Below are 22,817 nucleotides of genomic sequence, written 5' to 3'. Positions count from 1 at the left end.
CGAAACTGTGGCTGTTAAAATCATCAAATCCCTGGCGTTCATTCACGAGGCAAAGGAAGAGGTGCGACACAAATTACGTTTATCGACATTTCCCTTGTGTGATAATTCAAAAGCACACTGCATTCACACCAGATCTCTTTTTAATATCTCGTACATTCAGGAGGAAATCCTAAAAATGATGAAAGAGCTCAACTCTGAAAAATTCAACATCGTCAGATGGAACGACTCTTTCACCTTCAAGGGACGTTTTTGTCTTGAGTTCGAGAAGCTCGACATCAGTCTCTTTGACTTCCTGAAGAGGAGCCAGTCTCAGTCTCTTCAGCTGGCAGAGATCCGCCCCATAATGCAACAGGTATGTTTCTTCAGTACAAAAGTTGTAACACACAGTACACCCATTGTCTCTTGTTTTAGCTCCGACAATGCGATTTTTCTCTTAAATGCATATATAACTGCAAGTATATAAAATGACAAAGAAGAATAGATTTCTGCAGTATGTTAAGCCAAATAATGTCCATAAAGGCTTGAGATTGTGGATACCTTTACCTTCAGTTTGGTCAAATTAAGATAAAGTGTGTCTTCTATCACTGTGGCTACAAATGTTGGTCCATCTCAAAACCATCTAAGGGAAATAGCTGGTCACATGTTCAATTTAAATTGGCTTTGAATGATTGTAATTATTGTTCTCTTTCTGGAAGAACCAGAACTGATTTTTACTGTAATTGATGTTTTCAGTTGGCTACAGCTCTGAACTTTCTGAAGAGCGCAGGGATTGTCCATGCAGATCTAAAGCCAGATAACATTATGATGGTGGATCACTTAAGGCAGCCATTGGCAGTGAAAGTCATCGACTTTGGCTTGGCCTGTAACAATCCTGAAGCATGGACGGGTAGCACTGTTCAGACCTTGTGGTACAGGTGAGTAGATATGATGCAGGTGTCTGACAGCACATCTGTATATGTGGAACAGCTGTGTCAGAAAGGATATCCAATGAAAAATTAAGTTTTTAGTCAAGCTTACGTCTGATCAAAACGTTGTATGTTCATATTTATATTGTCAGGGCTCTAGAGATCCTGCTGGGGCGTCCCTTCAACAACGCCATCGATGTATGGTCTCTAGGCTGCATTGCAGCTGAAATGTTGATGGGCATTGTGCTGTTCCCTGGCTGTGACGAATATGATATGGTAAGTATAACATTTTAACAGTGTTGCACTTAAAACACCAGACATCAATGTCAACTTCAGCCATAATGTATTCCTTTTATACCCACAAACACAATAACTAGAGATAAGCCGTATTCCACTGCATTGTCACTCATGTTTAGCATTTTTCTTAAAATAACAAAGTTTCAATTAATTAAATTCAATGGAATTTAAGATGAAAATGTTTTCAAAACAGTTTTCACAATGGTTTCATAACTTTTGGAGAAATTCTCTTGTGAAAGCTTAAAAATGGACTTTGAAGTATAACGCAGCATTGTGTTGTCCCCACAGATGAGGCATATCGTACTAACTGTTGGTAGACCTCCAGACCACCTGCTGACTGATGCACTGCATAGAGCACAGTTTTTTAGGGCAGAAAATGCTGAATTGGATCCCCCCCAGTGGGGATTTATGGTAACATCATCTAGCTGTGTTTGTATAAAATATCATTGTTTCTTTGCTTTAGACTGTCTCTGCAATTGGAACAAATGAGCTAACTCAAACATCTATTCTTTAGTCACAACGTGAAGCAGGGAAATTCTTTTGTCACAAGCGCACGGTCAGCTGCCTGAACGGCGTCCTGTACAGGAGGCCTCATCAACTGTCAAGAGAAGATGCCTGTGCAGATGGGGCGTGCTTTGTGGAGCTGCTGTCTAAGATGCTGAAGATGGATGCCTCTGAAAGAATCACACCAAGCCAGATTCTTCAGCATCCATTTGTGACAATGTGCCACCTTGTTGACAACAGCTCCTAGTAAGTGTGTGCCTACATGCTGTGTGTATTATCTCTGTGCTGATATAGATGGTTGAAGGTGTTTGACTCAGTGATTGGCTGTCTTCCAGTGCAAAAAGAGCAAGGAACTGATGAGCAACTGTGAGTCTGGGACCTCTGATGATGGCGAGGACAGGGTTTGCTCAACCTCAGAAACAATCGGGGTGACCTCCGTTAGCACTGCCAGCCCGGCCCACCACAGTGGTCTGGAAGAGGGTCACCCTGCTGGGCTGAGCGGCAGGGAACAGCCCTTCCTCCAGAGCTCCATCATCAGAGAGGAGAAGAAGAGAAAAAGGGATGCCGTTGACGAGTCAGAATGCGACAACAGGTGTGTGTTTAAAATATCTCCCGGTATTGATGATTTGATATTTTAGATTAATAGTTTGGGAGAAACTCTTATTTGCGTTCTACTTTTGAATATTTTGGTTTGGGGTAAAGTATTTATAAGTCAAAAGGCTCAAGTCCAAGTGAAGCCCAACTCGAGTTGCAAGGCCTTTTTGATTGTGTCAAGTCTAACGTCATCCAATTTGTGACTGGAGTTTGTGTACAGACTATACCAAATAAGGAGAGAGCCAGGTTAGTGGTCTCCCTCTTCGACCAGTCTTCATGCTAAGCTAAGCTAATTAACTCCCAGCTCTACAGTAGCTCCACAGTTCTCCAGAGCTGAGCATATCATCTTATCACCCTCTCAGCAAGAAAGAAAAAAAGTCTATTTCTTCAAGATTCAAACCATTTAGTATTGTTGTTTTTTTTGACACAGAAGCCCATACACCATCCTGGCTAAGAAAAGGAAGAGTGAATGCCTGGATGCAGCGAGGACAGAGGCAGGTCTGGAAAAGAGCCCACTAAAGTCTCCGCTGCACAAAAGACAGAGAGATGATGCTGATTGTACAACCTCAGACGGCAGCTCCCCGGCAAAGAAGAGGAGGGTGGTAAACCTCAATGAAGAGCTGGCAGACAGCACTAAAAGTAAGTTAATCTATGGCAACACACACACACACACACACACACACACACACACACACACACACACACACTTTAATGTTAATGAATTTAGATATATTTAAATCTATCTTGTATGGCGAGATATTGGACCAGTATCAGCTTGGTGAACAATCACATTTTTTTCTATTTTAGAACTGCTCAGCAACACAGAAGCCTGGTATGGCTCGACCCAGGTCCAACACCTCAGGAAGAGGAAGAGGGCCGATGAGGAGGCTTCAGGCTCTCGACAAGAACAAACCTCCCCAGTCAAGAGGAGGAGGGGGTGTCTGGACGGAGGAGAGGGGTGAACCTACCCTGTCACTTCAGACAATGCTGACGCACTGAAGAGCTCTCATTCTCATTTCATTTATTATTTTTCAAACATTGTATTGATTTTCAGTCATGTTACTATTTTATCTTGTGTTCATTTCCAACGCGTCAGAAACTGCAGCTTGGTCAGTGGCCCTACGCTTCAAGAAGTGATGCTGTAGGTACCCTTCTAGTGTCACTTTTGGACGCGCAGGGATGTTTGATTGATATGAGACTGTGGCACTGTCAAGTTAGCACCAACACATTTACCCACGTCCGGGTGGACTATATTAGGAAAATAAACAAGCAACGTCCTGTTACACTTTCAAAATAAAGCCAAATACAAATGATGATGCAACATTGTTAGGAAAAAAAGTAGAAAGTTAAGTTAGTTAGTTATGTTAATTAGACATAACTAACTAACTTAACTTTATACTTTTTTGTCCTAATAATGTTGCAACATCATTTGTATTTATGAAATAGGAAGAAACCACTAGTGTCTTTAGTGGTAGTATTACGATTGTTCATTCTGGCTTTATTTTGAAAGTGTAACCGGACGTTGCTTATTTGTTTTCCTAATTCAGTCCACCCCGACGTGGGTAATTGTGTTATTGCTAACTTAACAGTGCCACGGTCTCATATCAATCAAACATCCCTGTGCGTCCAGAAGTGATGTTAGAAGGGTACCTACAGCGTCACTTCTTGAAGCGTAGGGCCACAGACCAAGCTGCAGTTTCTGACGCGTTGGTAATGAGAAGTGTTGTTAATTTAGTAACACAAAATCCTGAAAACATAACTTTCTATAAAGAATTTTCTTCTATTACTTTAAGACTCTGTTACATTACTTGATATTGAATGTAAAAGAAAACTCCAACACAAGTAAAATATATTTTTAAATCCTAATTAAGTTAAAGCACAATCCACCGGGCCTGAACGAAAACAACCAATCAGAGCCAAGAGAAACAGAAAGAGGCTTTAGGTTGGAGACTTTAAGATAGTTGATTGTTGAGTCTCTTTCCCAGACCATCAAATACAGACACTGCAAATGAGATTCAACAGTCCACTATCTTTCTTGGCTATGACAAAAAAATATTTTTTATAAAAATGATTTACTGCAGCTTTAAAAAGTCCACACTCAGCTGACTTCTAGATGGACTTGGCAGAGACACACTAGAGGGTCTGAAATACTGTAACCCTGAGTAACAAGTGTGTGTGCAAAGCTGTGCTCCCTCTCCCTCTTTATTACCCTGTTGGTGTGATCAATATAGTATGTAAATCAATGTATATATCAAACTATTATGGTCATAGTTAATAGGTCCAGAAGGATCCATACACTGGTTAATATTGTCTTAGACTTCCACATGTTATTACTGCAGTCTTTCAAACACAGTGGTAATTTTGTTTCCCTGCTCCATTATATTATAGATATCTATGTGCTGGTAGCTGTATACAAAACTATGTTTATCTGACTATACAATAAATACACAAATTACAGAATTTTACTTAAATCTGCCTGGAAGAGATGGTCCTCCTGGTGTTTGCCCTGTGCGAATGAACTCCTTGGCCTCTTCTTCCTTTTGGGTGTGAGACGCATTGTTTATAATCCCATTTACACACTTTGGAAGAAGGTTTGGCTGTAATGTTCTCCTCTTTGCTGCCTGATATTGACAAAAAGGGCGCAGACATCTTTGATTCTACATGTCACTCCAAAACACGGCCACCTGATTAGTCCAGAGGGAAGAAAATGACGATTGTTCCGCAAAGCTCATTAACACTCATCAAAATCTGACGACATGTAAAAAACTATTGCTTCTCTATGGAAGCCCATTTACACTAATATGACAGGAAAACAAAATTCTGTAGGTCAGTATAATGAGAAACATTCTGAAAATAATGACTTAGTATTAGTCAATATTGTGAGAAAATTTCTCATAATGACTTACTGAATCTTGTTTTCCAATCACATTGGTGGAAACGGGCTTCCATATATTGCCAACTTTAAACACAAATTAAAAAAAAACCCTGCTGGATGACACGTGTTTTTTTTCTCGCTCAAAACCAATAGACTTATTAATGAAGTAAAAATGATTTAGTGCCCTGTGTATTGGTACGGAATTAAACGAAACACAGCTCCAATTTACGGCCTACATCCAGCCTTCATCAGTGTGTACAAAAGTAGTGACACGATCCCTGCTTTGGGTTCCAGGTAAGTTAACAGCCTGCCCAACAGTCTTCCCACAATGGTAATGAACAACCTACACTATAAGTCTCATAATAATCATCAAAAACACAAGCCAAACAACTATGGTAATTACTGTCGACCTACAAAAGGTCCAGTATGTGGGGTTTAGTGGCATCTAGCGATGCAGTTATAGATTGCAACTGCCTCACTTCAGGAGATTTTCTTGATAATAAAGGACAAAACTAAATATGCACCAAGGTTTATGTAGGTGATCTGAGCAAGGGACTAAAATATAATAATACATTTCCAGGACAACACAGATTATTTCCAGGATATTTGGTCATATTAATCAGTTTCCACGTGTTACACTACTGAAGAAACATGGTGGACTTTGCCAGAAGAGAACTCACATCCTATGTAGATGAAAACACCTTATTCTAAGAAAACAACCATTCTTGTTTTTTTTTTTTTTTTAAGTGATTATACACTGATGAAAACACATGTATGAAAATTATTTTCCATTTCTGACAATAGATCTTCTTAAATGTTACACAGTTGACCTTTAAGAATAATTTGATAAGAATTGCATGACAGGATTAGATTACATGTTGAAAGTTACAATGCCACTAAGTTTTGTGGGAGTGTTATTTGATTCATAATCTAAAAACGCTTTATCCTGAATGAGGAAATACATGGATACATGTATCCAGCATAACGCACCAGTCCGTGTGTGGCAAAACTGCTAACAGAATATTGTTTTCTTCTCAGGTCAGTCTTTGCTCATGGAATCACTGTCAGTGTGTAAATCACTCAGATAAACTGTAGGCCAGAGTTACCAGTGTAACTCCGTCAGTGGCTGCATTACTTGACATTGCTCACTAGGTGACACCATATCACCATAATATAGAATCTGCACAGAAACATTAAGGGGTAAAAATGGGATTCAGATCAAGAATCAAGTCGAGATTTAAATGATCAATGCAATATATGTGTGTGCTTTTGAGGCCACCAGTGCAATGATTCCTGTGGTGTTACGTTTAATGTACATTAAGTCCCTTTCATATGTGCACCTATGTCTATAGATTTTTATTTTATGTAGGTGTATTGTATGTTTAAAAATTACTTATTGAGCTGTTTCTTCTCCATTAAACACATTCTATTAGTTTTTCTGCAAAGTCAAATATTTGTATAACTCTTTCACCACAGCTCAAAGTTCATATATACAGCTATAGTTCAGAATATTATTAATTTAATTAATAATTAAAAATTAATAACTAGTTAAAAGTGCCTACCCCATATTAAACGTATAACTACTGTAAATCAGACTAATGATGACTGACGACTGTATAAAAATTATTGGGGGGGATGGTTATGTAATATTTACTTTTGCTGAAGGGAGGATAATCAAATTTCTTTTGGTGAAAGGGGGAGGATCATATTTTTTTTCACCACATATATTTTATTTGTCTTTCTTTGTAAGGTTAATGGTAAAGGGATAAATAAATAAATAAATAGTGACATTGAAAAGCTGTATTGTTATCCTTATAGTTATGTCCATTACAATCAATTAGCAGTGGTGGAAGAAGTATTCAGATCCTTTAACTTAAGTAGAAGTACCACACTAAATACAACAAGGGCATGTGTTTGATTAACAACTGGAATCATTTTATTATTATTAAACAAATCTATTGTTTTTATGTTCCCTTTATGATTGGTTCATGTTTGTTGGCCATAAGTCAAAGAAAATTTAGGTGAATGAAATCAACACAATGTTGGTCCAACAAGAACAAATCCTTTCAAATCATATGATTCTGACTCTTCTTCTTTCAAGATTAAGCAATTCTGTTGGGCCAACTTAATTTACTTGGGTTGGATCAACTTCAGTGTAATTTTAAAACAAAATTAACTAAATCCACCCTAATAAATTGAGGTGGACCAACAGAATTGCTTAATGCTGAAAGAAAGCCATGTAATCTGTATGTAAAATTCTGTCCATGATTTAATTAAGTGTGTTTTTTTAGTATAATACCACACTATGAAAATACTCGACCTGCATTCAAAACCTTACTTACCTTACTAAAGTATGTATAATCAGTAACATGCAGTACTGCTGCATTAATGTGTATGTTGTATGTGTATACATTTTACTGCTGTAGATGTTTACGGTTGAGCTCATTTGAACTACTTTATATACTGTTGGGTAGTTTGATCAACAACAGTGCATCATATTCTATAAGATCGTCATATGTTTGTAGTGTGGCTGTAATGTGAGAACCGTGTATCTCTAAAAAGTCAGAAGTTTTCAGCTTTGTGATGCTGCATTTTCCAACTGATCCAAGAGGGGTTTTAAAGAAGAAGAAATAGGAGAAGTTTCTCAGCCCATAAAGGAACATTTAATGCTTTAATTTATCACAAACATTCACATTAAAAATCACCACATTTAGGGATACATAATTTGCACTGGACATGATGAAAACTAAAACTGTCAGACAAATGTAGTGCAGTAAAATTTTTTTTAAAAAAAATATTATTTAAAAAAAAAAAAAAAAAAAAAAAAAAAAAAAAAAGAAAAAAAAAAAATTTTTTTTTTTTTTTTTATTAAATTATTTTTTTAAAAAAATTTTTTTTTATTTTAAAGTTTTTTTATTTTACTCTAATTGGGAAATGTGTCACCTTTGAAAAGAAAACAAAGAATAGCACACAGCAAGAGTGAGTAGAGCACTGATGGCTCCGCAGGGCCTCTGCTGGCCATTTTGGCCTGATGGTCACTACACACCTGCATGAATAATGTTATTCTATATATCAGAACTTTTCCCAGGTTTCTGGAGGGTTTACACTGTCGTTGCGCTGAAGGGTCTGTATGGTCTGGGGGTCCTCCCCCAAGAAAATTATTTATTTTGCAAAAACACTGCATTTTCACATCATTTCTGCCTATTATGACTACAATAGTTATTAAAAAAAACTCACACAGGTTGTAGTTTTCACATTACAGTTCTTTTTCATATGTTAGGAAAAAGTTTTGTAAGTTATCATATTAAAAAAGAATACATTCAGAACAGGATTGATTATAAAAATGAATACAAAATGAATAATTTTTTTGTAATTAATTAATTTAAAAAAGAATAACTCATTATCCATGGTGCCCATATATCAATAAACCTGTCAATTTTTAGCTGTATTTTTGCTGTGACCTTTTCCATAATAAACATCTCATTCACCTTTGTTTTATGGGGTATTTGGGGGTTGTGGTAGCTATTTTGGCTATTAAAAGTAAAACCTTAATATGTATATTTTGCTTTTTGCTATTTGTGTTCCTGAGGGGATGCCTAAGATAAATAACTTTGAGTTGAAGATTAAACCCCTCCAACATAATCCAGATGATTTTCCATATTTAGCCATTATGACTGGGGTCTTAATTTATATTTTAAAAAACGAAATATTGTCTCTAGAACAGTAAGGTTTCCAACAACAAACTCACTATATACACTCAATAATATCTGTCAGTAAAACATATTGCCTAAATTACCTGACATCAAAATACTGACTGATGTTTATGAATAATGAAGAACAACAGACATCAGTCAGTATCAGTCCTTTCTCCTGTCCTCTGTCCTCCTATAATGTGTTCCACTGTTGGTAGAGAGAGGAGGAGACAAAGCAGGTGGGAATATTGCTTATCTACTTTTTCTACTTTTTACTGGAGTTGTCGTCAACTGCAGGGAAACGTTCCTTTTACTTCACCTGGGTCACTGTTTTCACTACTGCCTCTGTGCTGTGTGTGTGTGTGTGTGTGTGTGTGTGTGTGTGTGTGTGTGTGTGTGTGTGTGTGTGCTTGCGTGCTTTGCCCTAGATCAAAAAAGGGAGAGGAGAAAAAAGCTAGTGCAGCCTTGAAAATGACAGCAAAACATGGTAGGGAACTCTCAGCATAGTTTATTTTCCTTTAATTTGGCTAAGTCAGTGGTTCTCAACCTTTTTTATCATTTAGTAAACTGACGACCCCTAAATAATAAATGTAAAAAATAAAAAAACAATATCCTGACAGTAGTACATGAGACAGATAATCTGTGAAACAATCAGGTTCCTCTGGCTGCTCCTAGTGCTCCTAATGGCATTTGTAAGAATCCACCTTGCCTGAACTAAAAAAGTCAAATAAAATACAGACGATGGAAATTAGACTCGCATCTTAAAGCCACCAACCCAGCGTGTCTTTATATCTTTCTTGGCTCTGATTGATTGCTTTTGTTCAAGCCCGGTGGATTCTTGCAAATACCATTGGGAGCACTGGCTCCCAAAAGTGACCCATGTCTGTAAAATCCTGCAGTTGGCAATTCCAGAGCCAGAAGTAGTAAAGGATCTTCTTTTCAAAGAGGTTATTAAGGAATACATGTTAGGTCGTTCTTAAAATCGCCCTTCTCCTTCTTCAGAGTATATACTTAGGTGTTTCCAAAAGCAACAAAAACAAGAACGTCTCATCGTTGTTTTCTCAGCTCCTCGCGAATCTTCCATTCCAAACATAAATGGCTTAATTTCTCAAGAGCCGTTTTCCTCCTTCTATGCTTTGTAGAATGCGCAGTACCCAGAGGTTTGTGTATAGCTGGGAAAAGCAGACATCAGATGCTTCAAAGTCACACCACTTTACCCTTTGCATGGCATCTTTTCAGTGTAGATGGTCTTCTAAATCTCTACACATTTGCAAACTGTGTTTCGTCTTGCATCTCTAGATGATTTTTCTAATAGTCGACTTAGACTTGGACTTGGACTTCACTTTATTGATCCCTTTGGGATAAACAATAAACCCTTAGCTAAATATAGAAAGTAAACAATAAACAGTAAACAATACACTCTTAGCTAAATATAGAAAGTAGAGATAAGAATAAAAGTAAAATAAAATAAAATTCAAGTAAAATAAAATAAAATAAAATAAATATAGAGAACTGTAATAGAGGATAAATATATATAAATATATAGGACTGTATATGGCATTGTGTTATTATCCAGTGAATAAATGACATTAGCAGAAATTAGCAGTTAAATTAAATTATTGCACTTAAGCGGTGGATTAAGTTATTACACAAAAAAGAAGAAGAGTGTCCAGGTATGTATGTGAGTAGATTATTATTGCACAGTGAGTGGCTACCACTCCTTCCCTTCTGTCCTCTTTACCCTATTTCCTCCTCACCCCGAGTGAGGTGTTGTAGAGTATGATGGCATGAGGGACAAATGAGTTCTTGAGCCTGTTGGTCCTACACTTGGGAAGGAGCAGCCTTTCACTGAACAGGCTCCTCTGGTTGCTGATGACGGTGTGCAGGGGGTGTCTGGCATTGTCACTAATGTCCAGCAGTTTGTCCAGTGTCCTCCTCTCTGCCACCGTCACCAGTGAGTCCAGCTTCATGCCGACCACAGAGCCGGCCCGCCTGATCAGTTTATCCAGTCTGGAGGTGTCTTTCTTGGATATGCTGCCCCCGCAGCACACCACAGTGTAGAAGAGGACGCTGGCAACCACAGACTGGTAAAACATCCACAGCAGTTTGCTGCAGATGTTGAAAGACCGCAATCTCCTAAGGAAGTACAACCTGCTTTGTGTCTCGTGACCCGTACAGGTGGCTGGTGTGTGTTATCCAGTTCAGTTTATTATCCAGCCACAGCCCGAGGTATTTGTATGATTCCACAGCCTCCACCTCAGCTCCCTCTAGCAGGACTGGTCGCGGTCTTGGTCTGGACCTCCCAAAGTCAATGACCAGCTCCTTCGTCTTAGAGGCGTTGAGCTGTAGGTGGTTATTGTGACACCAGAGAGCAAAGTCCCCCACCAGACTCCGATACTCCTCCTGATACACCCAACGATGGCTGTGTCATCGGCGTACTTCTGTATGTGACACAGCTCTGAGTTGTAACAAAAGTCCGAGGTGTACAGGGTGAAGAGAAGAGGGGCCAGCACTGTGCCCTGGGGGGCTCCAGTGCTGCTGACCACAGTGTCAGACGTGGTGTCCTTCAGCCTGACGTACTGTGGTCTGTCAGTGAGGTAATCGTAGATCCAGTCCACCAGATAGGGGTCCACTCCCATCCTGTTCAGTTTGACCTGAAGCATAGGGGGCTGGATGGTATTAAAGGCACTGGAGAAGTCCAAGAAGAGAATCCTCACTGTGCCGCTTCCCTTATCGAGATGGGAGTGGACTCGGTGTAGCATGTAGGCTAGTACGCAAACTGCAGGCGGTCTAGGCGGTCCAGGGCGTGTTGTACCTGGGGTCTGAAGAGGCTGAGGAAGAGCCGCTCCAACGTCTTCATCAGGTGTAAAGTGAGTGCCACCGGTCAGAAGTCTTTCAGCTCGCTGGGCCTGGTCTTCTTCGGAACCGGAACAATGCAGGATGTCTTCCAGAGGTTGGGCACTCTCCCTAGCTGCACGTGTAGCAGCATAGAAATAGGGCTGTCATGCTGCAGTTAATTGCGCCTGCTGACCACTAGGGCGGCAGTATATAAGTACGGCCCTCCTTCTCGCGAGCTCACTAACGCATCATTTCCGGGTCAGGTGTTTGCCTGTGCAGGTAATGCTCCATGCCACTGCTGCGGCTACTGCTTTGTTTCACCTGTTACTGTGTCCTGTTTGCCTAAAGCCTGCGTGCCTGTGCAGAGCAGCGACCGAGTGCCCCGCTTTGTGCTCCATGCTCCGTTTAGACCCTGGTTCTCTCTAGCGGTGGTAGATGTCCGCTGCCGTGTGGGTCTCTCTCTCCCTCCCTCTCCCTGTGCAGGTTTGACTTTGAATACAGGGAATGCTCGTCAGCTGGCCGAAATCTACAGGTCAGTAGGCCTCAGCCCCTGATTAGGCTCCCTTTTTCATTTATTGGGATGAATGCTATTTTTTTATAATGATATATATATTTATTAAATAAAGTATTTTTGTAGACTGGGAACCACGTGTCTTGCCTGTCGAATGGAACGAACCTGTGTTTTTGATCAGTGTAAAATAATTCCTTGGGTGCAATTCCCAAGGTGGCGTTGTCGTGCAACCTAAGATTCACATTGAGAGCTCCACATTTTGCAGCCCCCGCCACAATCTGGCGTTGTCGGCAGGATCTACTCTTCCAACAGGCAAAGACGTGTGTTCCCTGTGGGTTTTAGTTTTTTTTTTGTGTTTGTGTTTTCTTTCTCTGGTGTACTAATGTTGTTTTTCTTGTAGGCATCTGCGAGAACTTAAAGAGACAAAGCAGCAGTGGTTTCCAGTGGACCTTCGTGCCAGTTTTGGTGAGATTTGGTATAGCAGATTAGGCCTAGGTAGTAGTTTGAGTTTTATTGTAGCTATGGAGGAAGAGTTACAGGAACTTAGAGATCTGATTAAACAGTTAAAGGCTGATAATGAGCGGTTACGACAGGAACAGGCCTTACCGTCCACCTCTTTTGTGCCATCTACTGCCCCTTCCACTTCCAGTGTCCCTGTAACAGAGAGGCTGGTGTTTGTGCCCTGTGATAGGAAGTGTCCTGTTTTTAGGGGAAGGACAGGTATGGGGTTGAGTGAGTGGAGGGAGGAAATACAGGCGTGTATGAGGTCCCGGCGTTTATCCCGGTCTGACCAGGAATTTTTCCTGTTTGACCACCTAGAGGGTGAAGCTAGGGAGGAGCTAAAGTATCGCCCTAGCACAGAGAGAGAGGACCCTGATAGAGTATTGGCTATTTTACAGGAGCTATACGGGTGCTCGGAGTCTTATGTTGCTCTGCAGAAGGCTTTCTTCTCCAGAAGGCAGCAGGAGGGAGAGACTCTTCAGTAGTTCTCCCTCACTTTGATGGGCCTCATGGAGAAGGTGAAGCAGCGTGCACCTACTGAAGTGCCAAATGCAGAAGCTCTTTTGAGAGACCAATTTGTTGAGCATGTGCTGGACAGTTCCCTGCGTCGTGAGTTGAAGCAGTTAGTCCGTAGACAGCCCAATTACACCCTGCTTGCTGTTAGAGCAGAGGTGATTCAGTGGGAGCTTGAAGGTCTACCCGGCGGTGTGAGGGGCCGCAGTCATTCAGTCCCCTTAGTGTTTGGTGTTCAGTATGGTGTTCAAGGTAACCCGCAGGGCGTTGTTTCTGAGTTCTGTTGTGTCAGAGATGGGTGAGATGAGGGAGATGCTACAGCGTCAGCAAGAGCAGCTTAATAAGCTCACTGAAAGCATTGCTCGGCTGCAGGTCTCTCATCAGCACAGTCACCCACCTCGAACCGGCCCAATGCTATGCAGGTGCTGCAATCAGCCTGGCCATTTTGCGAGGGAGTGTAGAGTGCATGCTCCTCGCTCACAATCCCATTCACAGCCCCCATCTAATCCTGGTAGGCAGTCTCGTTTTGCTTCTGGGTCGGAAAACTAGTACCCACCAAACTGCAGAGTCACAGTTTAGGTGGGGCTGCTACTGGCTCACAAGCTGCTTCACACGATTTGGATGCATCTGGATTGATTTCGTCGTGTCCCCATTTAGATGTGGACATGGGTGGTGTCTGGTAGACACCGGCTCCATGGTGTCTACAATTTCTGAGAGCTTTTTCCGCCAGCATCTCGAGCCTTGGGGCCAGGAGCGTCTCCGTTCTTGTCACTGGTTGGAGCTTAGAGCTGCCAACGGTCTGACTATTCCTTACCTTGGGTTCTTGGAGCTTGACGTGCAACTTTGTGGTAAACCGATGCCCCACTGTGGTGTGTTGGTAGTGAGGGACCCACCTGGTGGGGTGCCTTCTACAGTGCCGGGTATTTTGGGGATGAACGTGATCCGCAAGTCCTACCAGGAACTTTTTGGCCAGTATGGTGAAACGTTGTTTTCCCAGGTCTGTATCTCAAAGGCCCCTGAGCCAGTTGTGCAGGCACTGCAACAGTGCCATCGTGTTAGCGATGTCGCGTCCCAGGATGTTCCAGGGAAAGTGAAGGTCAGGGGGTAAGAGGGGTTGGCAGATTCCTGGTGGGGTAATGAAAATCGTGGCAGCCACATGTTCTGAGCAGTACTCCGGGTCTACGGTGCTGTTCGAGCCTTTAGAGGCTGGTTTACCTGCTGGGTTGCTTGCTTCCCCTTCTTTGGTTCGTGTCATCAGGGGCACCGCCTACATACCTGTCATTAATGTTGGCTGTAATGATGTTGTTTTGTACCCCGCACTGTTGTCGGCACACTGGATTTTGTGAATGTGGTCAGCCTTCCTTCCGGGGTCACTGAGGGGCCATGCGGTGTGGCCACCGTGTCTTCTCAGACCGCTTCCCCTAGTGCGCAGCAGGTGGATAGTGTGGATTTGTCACCTTTGTCTGTGGAGGAACAGGGTCCAGTGAAGTCCCTGCTTAAACAATATTCCTCAGTCTTTTCCATCGATGACACTGATCTGGGCTGTACAAATCTCATCTCCCATGACATCCCCTTGGTAGACTATACTCCAGTGAGGCAGCGCCATAGGCGCATCCCACCCTCAGAGTATGAGGTTGTGAAGGAGCACATCAATCGGCTACTCTCATCCCAAATCATTCGTGAGAGTAGCAGCCCCTATGCGTCCCCTATCAGTGGTTATCACCAGGTGCCAGTCACTGAGGCTGACCGGCCGAAGACTGCTTTTTGCACCCCTTTTGGTTTGTTCGAATGGAACAGAATGCCTTTTGGGCTCTGTAACGTGCACCGCGGTTAATGCAACGCATCTTCGGTGACCAGCAGTGTCAGTCCTTGCGGTTATATCTGGATGATATTGTTGTGTTTTCCTCTACTGTGGAACAGCATGTGGCTCCAGGTGGTGCTGGAAAGACTTCGGCATGAGGGCCTCAAGGCCAAGCTCAGCAAGTGCTCATTCTTTCGCAAAGAGGTGAACTATTTGGGCCATGTGATTTCGGCCGACGGTGTCTCCACAGATCCAGGCAAGATTGAAGTGGTTGCCAATTGGCCGATTCCCACTACTGCCTCAGAGCTTCGTTCCTTTCTTGGTTTTGCCAGTTACTATCGGCGCTTTGTGGAAGGATTTGCCAAACTGGCAGCTCCTCTGCATAGTGTTGTGGCTGAATGTGGTGGCACTAAGACCAACAAGAAGACTGAGCAGCGGCTGTCTAGGTGTTGGAATGATGAGTGTAACCAGAGCTTTGAAACACTGAAAGCTAGGCTCACCATGGCACCGGTGTTGGCTTATGCAGACTTTTCTCTTCCCTTCATCCTGGAAGTTGATGCAAGCCATGGTGGCTTGGGTGCAGTCCTTTCTCAGGCTCAGGCAGGCAAGGTGAGGCCTATAGCCTATGCTAGCAGGGGCCTGCGACCCACCGAGAGGAACATGGTAAACTACAGCTCCATGAAACTCGAGTTTTTGGCCCTTAAGTGGGCCATGACAGGGAAATTTCGAGAGTACTTGTTGGGTAACAAATGTGTGGTGTACACTGATAACAACCCCCTTAGTCATTTGTCTTCGGCTAAGCTGGCTGCTACTGAGCAGAGGTGGGCCGCCCTGTTAGCTTCTTTTGACTTTGAGATAAAGTACCGATCAGGGAAGAGCAACACTAATGCAGATGCTCTCTCCCGTCAGCATCCACCTGGTCCCCAGGATGTCGCTGCGATGCTTCCAGGCACCGTGATGCCCAAGTCTTTGCAGCAAGCTCTGGGGTTGGGAAAGGCAGAGGCGACCCAGGCTGCCATTGCCGCCTTGCCCCAGCACACTTATTCCGAACTCCATCTCGCTCAGCAGTCTGACCCTGTGATACAAGAACTGTTGCCTTTTTGGAGGGAGAACCAGCATCCCAGTTGTGAGGAGCGGGCAGCTGGTGTTGCTCAGGCAGTGGGATCGCCTACTGGAGAGGGACGGTGTCCTGTACCGAAAGGTGTGTCGTCCTGATGGCGCCGAAGCCATGTTTCAGTTGTTGTTGCCAAAAGCATGGATAGATCAGGTTCTGACCCAGGTGCACCAGGAGCATGGTCACCAGGGGGTGGAGCGAACATTGGCGCTCCTTCGGTCCCGATGCTACTGGCCCGGTATGTCTTCCGAGGTGGCTCAATGGTGTCAGAGATAATGGTTTTCACTTATATTTATGTAATGTTGGAAGAAGTTCTGTTAATAGCTTTTACGGGTTTCTCAGGTGTGAATATGCATGCAGATCTCATCTTAATCCTCAGCATGATCTTCCCTTCTCTGATTTAACCTTAGAAGATCACATCACATGTACTCAATATTCTTTAAGCACTCACAAACTGATAGATCTCACCAAGGCACTCACATTTTATTGCTAAGACTAACACTAAATTTTGTCCTCTCTGTTGTGTTTGGTAGGACTGTGGACCAGGGTGCGGATTCAGATCACTCTAGGCAGGTTGAGGTCAAGGGTTTTATTCACAAAGAACTGAGTAGAAGTGGAACTGTGCTTGAAAAGGGCAGGTGGGAGCAGGGGCAGGCAGGTCCTGAACAGTGGCAACCAGCGCTCCAAAAGATCCTCCAGGCAACACAAAACACTCAGGAATCTTGGAAAGGAGAGAAAAAACACAAAGCTTTAGTTCTGGTCTTGACAGAGAAACTCACTCTAAAACTAACCAAAAACTCTAGAGACTAAATTGGCCTGAAGTACTCAACCATGGGTAAGGAATAATCTGGCGACGAGTCTCAGGAAACCCCACTTCTTAAGGCCAGGCACTGATGAGGATTGCCAGCAGGTGTGCAACTCCACCAGGTGATCAGCTCACTGCCAGGCATAACTAACACACACACACACACACACAGAACCACAGGAGAAACAAAAAACTAGGAACACACCCCCAAGTGTCACAGCATCAACTGTGACACTCTCTCCTCTATGATGAAATCCCTGCATCATCGCTCCAACCCATTGGTTGGCTCCCTTGTTCATCGTCGTTGGTTGCAACCCAGGACGAGATCCCGGGTCTGCTTAAGATGTGTGACCTCTGCTGAGCTGCGGCTTAACGCGAACACTGTTCTTTCCCTACCTCCGATTGGTGCAGCTACGACCGCAGCTGTCATCTGCCTGCATTAACCAATCTACCAAGGCTATGTCAGGCTCCACAAGAAGGAATTTTGATTGTGCAAAAACTCATGAGCTTCTGCTCCCCTTAATGCTTTTAAAATATTTATCTGCTGACACCCCAACTGGTCGAGGCAGACGACCACCCACCTAGAGCTGGGGTCTGTCCTAGGTTTCTGCCTCTTAAAAGGAAGTTTTTCCTTGCCCCCGTCGCCAAGTGCTTGCTCATGGTGGTACTGTTGGGTCTCTGTAAATGTTATAAGGTCTAGATATTCGGTCCAGACGTGCTCTATTTGAAAGTGCCATGAGATAACTTCTGTTATGAATTGACGCTATACAAATTGAATTGAATTAATCATATATTTGCATATCAGGTGGTTGCTGGGTTTAGAGTATCTATATCTTTGCTATATGCACTCTAAGCCTGGATAAGTTGAGTTTACTTGAAAAATTTGAGGAAACCAGTTGCCTTAAAAAATGTAAGTAATGTATGGTGAAAACTTAAGTACATCTAACTTAAAAAGCTTAAAGGTACTGGAATTTCTGTTTTTAGTTCAGTACACTAAATGCCAAGTTGATATAACTTTAAATAGTTTACAGGTGCAATTGTATTGCACAATTATTACACTTAATATCTTTAAGTTCAATGCAATTAAGTCCAAGTTGACTTAATTCAAACTCACTTGTAATGTTCATTTATTTCCCCAGTTAGTATCTTCAAGGTGTTGTGTGAACCTTTAAAAAGTGAGAAAAAGAAAACAACAAAGTGGCATTGCTTTTGTGTTTTATTTAACTTAAGAAGTTTTAGCTTCAATGTCAAGCTATTAAAATTACAGTAAAATGATTGTATTGTTTTAAAACTTAACTTAAAACTCTGAGCACTGCACTGTGCTACAGGATGGAGACCCATGTTTTTAACAGATGACCCTTGAATCATTAGCCCCTGAGACGATATTTTGCATACAACATTAAAACAAATTTAAAGTCCTAGAAACAATCTTTATCAGTTGTTTTAACTTTGGCTGATTAAATACGTTCACACTAACATTACAACAAATTACATCAAAATTCTCTGTAGAAAAAGTGTGCAAAAAAGTCTGAACAATAAGCTTCAAACTGTAGCAGGAAAATTCTTAACCATATCCAAGTTCACAATACTGCCACTGCTCACTTCTTAATGCTAGAAGTGGGTGGATATAGAAACATCAGAAGTATTTTCTTACAATTCCGAAAACAACAAACATCTTTTTGAATGTAATCGAACCACAGTATCAGTGCCCATCTATAACATACAAAGTATAAACATAAGCAGCAACATGTCAGAAGTGCAACATTTCAGCCAAGCACCTGATATCTGCACCAGTCAGGAACCAACTTTACACTGAGAGCTGGTTTTTCAAAGACTGAATTTTGGGTGCCAACTGACTTTTACCCAAGCTGAGCATCACCTGCTGGACAAAGGAGAAAGTATTTTTCATGTACTTGGGATAGTCCAGGTGCAGGGCGTAAATCAACCCAAAAAGGATGCAGAAGGCCTGAGGAAGGCTGGCCAGGTCATCCATCACAAGACTTCCTTCCAAGACGATTCCCACTTTGGATGGGTTCAGCTGTGGGCTTTCTTCATCAATACAAAGGAGTCCCACTGGAGTTTGAATGTATGAGTCCTGGTCAGTTGCATCCTAAAGGAGAAAAGAAACAGACCAGCAAAGAGGAGACAATCAAGACAGTTAAATAGTACTATGTTGTACACAAAAACTGCCTTCAGGTGTACATTTAACCCCCCCCCAAGAAAATAAACTGAAAGAAAGAAAAAAACACACTGCATATACAGGATGACTCCTGGCTCTGTTTCCTTTTCATTTGTATAGCCACAGTGTTTTCAATCCATTTCAGTCCATTTTGTGCTATTAATCAATCATACAGGTATTCAAATTGTTTGTAGTAAAACTGTATTTGGCAAAAAAGAAAAAAAAAAGTCTGAAACATTAATTAATCCTATAACATATGGTATTCATTTATGGTTCAAAATGAAAATGGGCAGAAACAACATGCATCTGCAACATGTTCAACAAATTGATTTACTTACAGAGCATGTTTTGAAGAAGAAGGATCATCCCCCAAGACGACTGGAAGCCCTCGAAGGCAAAGACATTCAATGTCTGTTGGCTCAGTTGTCTGGGAGATAATGGACATTGAATACAACACACAGTAGAAGTAACAGTTATTAAGGATACTCACATGTATTGAAAACACAATTTTACATGTAAGACGTGAGGAAAGAACAGAGGACAAGATAATGAGGGGTGTGTGTGTGTGTGTGGGGGGGGGCAATATGAAAGGGAAGAAATAAAAAGAGAAGAAAACAGACAAAGGAATTAAAAAAAGAGCAACAGTGAAAGGACAATAGAAAAGAAGAAAAAGGAGACAGAAGATGAGAGGTAAATATATGAGATCAAAAGATGCAGAGGTAAGGAATGAGTTGTGAATGAATAGAAAAGGGAGGGAAGAATAGAGCAGAAAAGGGGAAAAAGGATAGAAAAAAACAAGAAAGGAACAGAGATCAAATAAAAAACTTCACAAGACAGGGATAATGTGGACAACTCACCTTTGTGTGACGTAAAAGCTCAGCCAAAACTTGACCAGTAAGGCCTCTCTTGTTCTTGAAGAGGTCCATCAGACTTGGAGAGAAACGGTCCAGTGCATCAAAGAAGTTTTCTCTGAGATTTTTCCCCACCACTCTGCTGAACTCATAATAAACCTGAAACATAGTAAAACAATATATCAGCACATGGTCAAATATCCTTATGACACCCTCAACACAACACATGGGTGACGCAATATTTAATGGTCAACATTACAGTTGAAACACACATATTAACATTTATAATGAATATCAAAACCATGCATACAAACCTGACTTTCTGTGAAAAGAGCAGGCCAACTATGTACCATCTGGCTGATGGCAGGCTTGTCTTGGACAACTTCCTTTCTGCGAAGAGCAAATGTCATATCCATCTCTTTATTAACCAGGGACCCATTCGGCTTTTTCTTCATCATTTCATTGACCAGAACCTGACGAGCTTCCTCCAGGTTGTGTTCCTCCTTCCCCTCAGGAAAATCAGGCAGGAAATTTATTTCCCCTTTCCTTGGCTTCTTGATGTCTTTGTTGGGAGGGTCGCCACTTGTAGAGTGCCTTCCGCGTTTACCACCATTGACAGTGACATCAAGTCGACCGCACTGGCGCATTTTGGTTCTATAATTACCCATCTTGAACTTGAGACTGTTCTTCCATCCAACCCAGCCAGAGGGCGACCCGGTTTCTTTAAGGCATGGATGTGTTTGCACTAAAGCTTTTGCAACAGTTTCAAACTCTTCGTTTGTTGGGTATGCTTTATATGCATACATTGTCTCTGCCAGTTTTTCGAGGATTTCATGTTTCAGTTCTTTTGTCACTTTCAGATAGGTGGCATCCCTGAGATACAGCAGGTTACCTTGACGTAGTCTATATTCGACATCAACTGGAAATTTGGGGATTTCAAATACATCTGGCGACTGAGAACTTCTGTCTGAAGAGGAGATGGACAGGATATCTGTGTCTGCCTGGCTGCTTGTGTCACTACATGTTTCATGGACTGGTACAAGTTCAATCACTGGAATGATTTTGATAGTTGGTTTCTCAGGGAGTTCAGACAGATCGGTGAGGTTACACAGTTCATTGTTAAATTCAGGATCTTGGTATTGCAAGTTAAAGCTGTAGCTTGCTTGGAGAGTGCCTTTGAGCCAGTCAATCAAATCTTCAGGTGTGTCTGGTCGTGTTGTCATTGTCAACTTTCTTATATCTCCCTCGGTGACAATAACTCTCATGGTAAATTTCTGTTGCACAGCCATCTGGAGAGAAATTATCGACAGTTATTTAGCAAATAACAAATCGTCTCAGTGTTACCATAAGCTCTCCTTGTACCCTGTACACTGATAATGGGAGGACATCGTTTAACTCTGACATCTTAACCACATACATAGAGGTGACATCATCACAATGAAGTTGGTAAGATCTCAAATGCTCACAGTACCATGCTGTCATTTTGTGGCATACAAACAGAATCTCTGCATCAGCTGCAATAATCTTTTCAATCTGGGCAAATTCAGGTAGACCTGAGCATGACCCAGCAGAAAGTATCATGTTTGGATGATACTTTATTCCATCAACACACACGGATGACGCATTAAGCACTGATCCTGGTGTTCTTATGTTATGAACAATTGCTGTTTGTACATTAGGAGGGAAAGTGCAAAGCAAAACTGGGGTAACCTGTGACATCTCAACTGACGGTCTGAAAAAAGAGCTACAATCAAGGTGGTAACTGATTGCCCGCTGGTGCTTTGTCGCAAGTGTCATGGCAACATTTTTGAAGTTTTGTGCAGTGCGAATTGCCCTTTTAAAGAACCAAACCTCAGACAGGGGACCAAACGTCCTGATAAGCTGAGGGTAATGTTCCACAAAGTGGTGTTTTGGCCTCAAACGGAAATCTGGGAAGGTTAGCTGTAGCAAGTGCCTGTGCTCTGCAATCTTGCAGTCCAGGAAATGCAGTGTCTCCTCAGTATGCCTTGGTGCTACAGCTAACTCCACAATGTCCTTGAGAAGCATCAGGATTTCCCAAGTGTTGTCACCCTCAGGGACATAGTGACCAATAAGAAGTGGAAGGAGCCTTATTAGACACCAGTTCTCATGGGCATTTCCACCAATTGTCCCTTTAGTGGAAAATCCCTTGATCATCTGAGGTCGATCTGTTCTGTCACTAAATGTGTACTTAAAGAACCTGATGGCCTGATTCAGCACATTGAGTGTGAAATAATCTTTGCCTATCAGGTCTGAAAGACACAGTGACACCTCGGTTGGAACAATGCCTTCCAAGATATCGTGCAAGATGTCAGGAGGGTACCCACTCACCACATGAAAGTGCTTAAGATTTTGAGTTAAAGGACATGCTCCTTTCCCCTCGCACCTCTTGCACCTGCCTATCGTGGGACTCTTTATCTCGCATGTGAAAGAAACCAGAACATACCTCATGCTGTTGAGTGTCACTTTTACTGGCTGAACAGAATCTGCAGAATTTCTCGACACTGAAGCTCTCCAAGAATCCTGCAAGAGAGTGAGCAGCAAGATTGTCAGCTGCAACATACAAAACAGTACCTTTGACACTTGCACCTAGCTGCTCCAGGAAAATGCCATTTTGCTCAACAAATTGAAGATCATAGATCAGAGGTTGCAGTACTTTTGCATAACCACACTCTTTGACTGTGGAGGTGTTGCACAGTAGAGCTAGCTGGATAGAGTTAAGGGTGGATCTATATTTTGCTGGTATGTTCGCAATAACCCAGTAAACTGCACACATCTTATGTTTCAACTTTGATGTTCCAAGAGGATTGGCTACTTCA

General features: G+C 42.1%; 1 protein-coding gene across 1 annotated transcript; it reads right to left on the bottom strand.

Moving 5' to 3' along the window:
• Nucleotides 1-18,984: 18,984 nt before the first annotated feature.
• Nucleotides 18,985-21,203, bottom strand: LOC127361515 (sterile alpha motif domain-containing protein 3-like). The gene is made up of 4 exons (XM_051396211.1): nt 20,295-21,203; nt 19,987-20,139; nt 19,468-19,556; nt 18,985-19,060 (listed from the first exon to the last, which is right to left on the bottom strand). Exons 1-4 carry the CDS (start codon nt 21,201-21,203, stop codon nt 18,985-18,987), a joined length of 1,227 nt encoding a protein of 408 aa, XP_051252171.1.
• Between the last annotated feature and the right edge of the window lie 1,614 nt (nt 21,204-22,817).

The sequence above is a fragment of the Dicentrarchus labrax genome, unplaced genomic scaffold, assembly GCF_905237075.1.
Source record: "Dicentrarchus labrax unplaced genomic scaffold, dlabrax2021, whole genome shotgun sequence".
In the NCBI taxonomy this organism is placed as follows: Eukaryota; Metazoa; Chordata; class Actinopteri; family Moronidae; genus Dicentrarchus; species Dicentrarchus labrax.
The sequence above is the reverse complement of the archived record's forward strand: the minus strand, read 5'-3'. Positions and strand labels throughout refer to the sequence as shown.

What these genes read in the sequence shown, in the direction of transcription:
- LOC127361515 (XM_051396211.1), bottom strand. Translation starts at nt 21,203, where the DNA reads ATGACAACACGACCAGACACACCTGAAGATTTGATTGACTGGCTCAAA. An exon ending in AGCTTTTACGTCACACAAAG is followed by an intron (nt 19,557 to 19,986) that starts GTGAGTTGTCCA and finishes ATTATCTCCCAG; the next exon opens with ACAACTGAGCCAACAGACAT. An exon ending in TCTTCTTCAAAACATGCTCT is followed by an intron (nt 19,061 to 19,467) that starts GTAAGTAAATCA and finishes TTTCTCCTTTAG; the next exon opens with GATGCAACTGACCAGGACTC.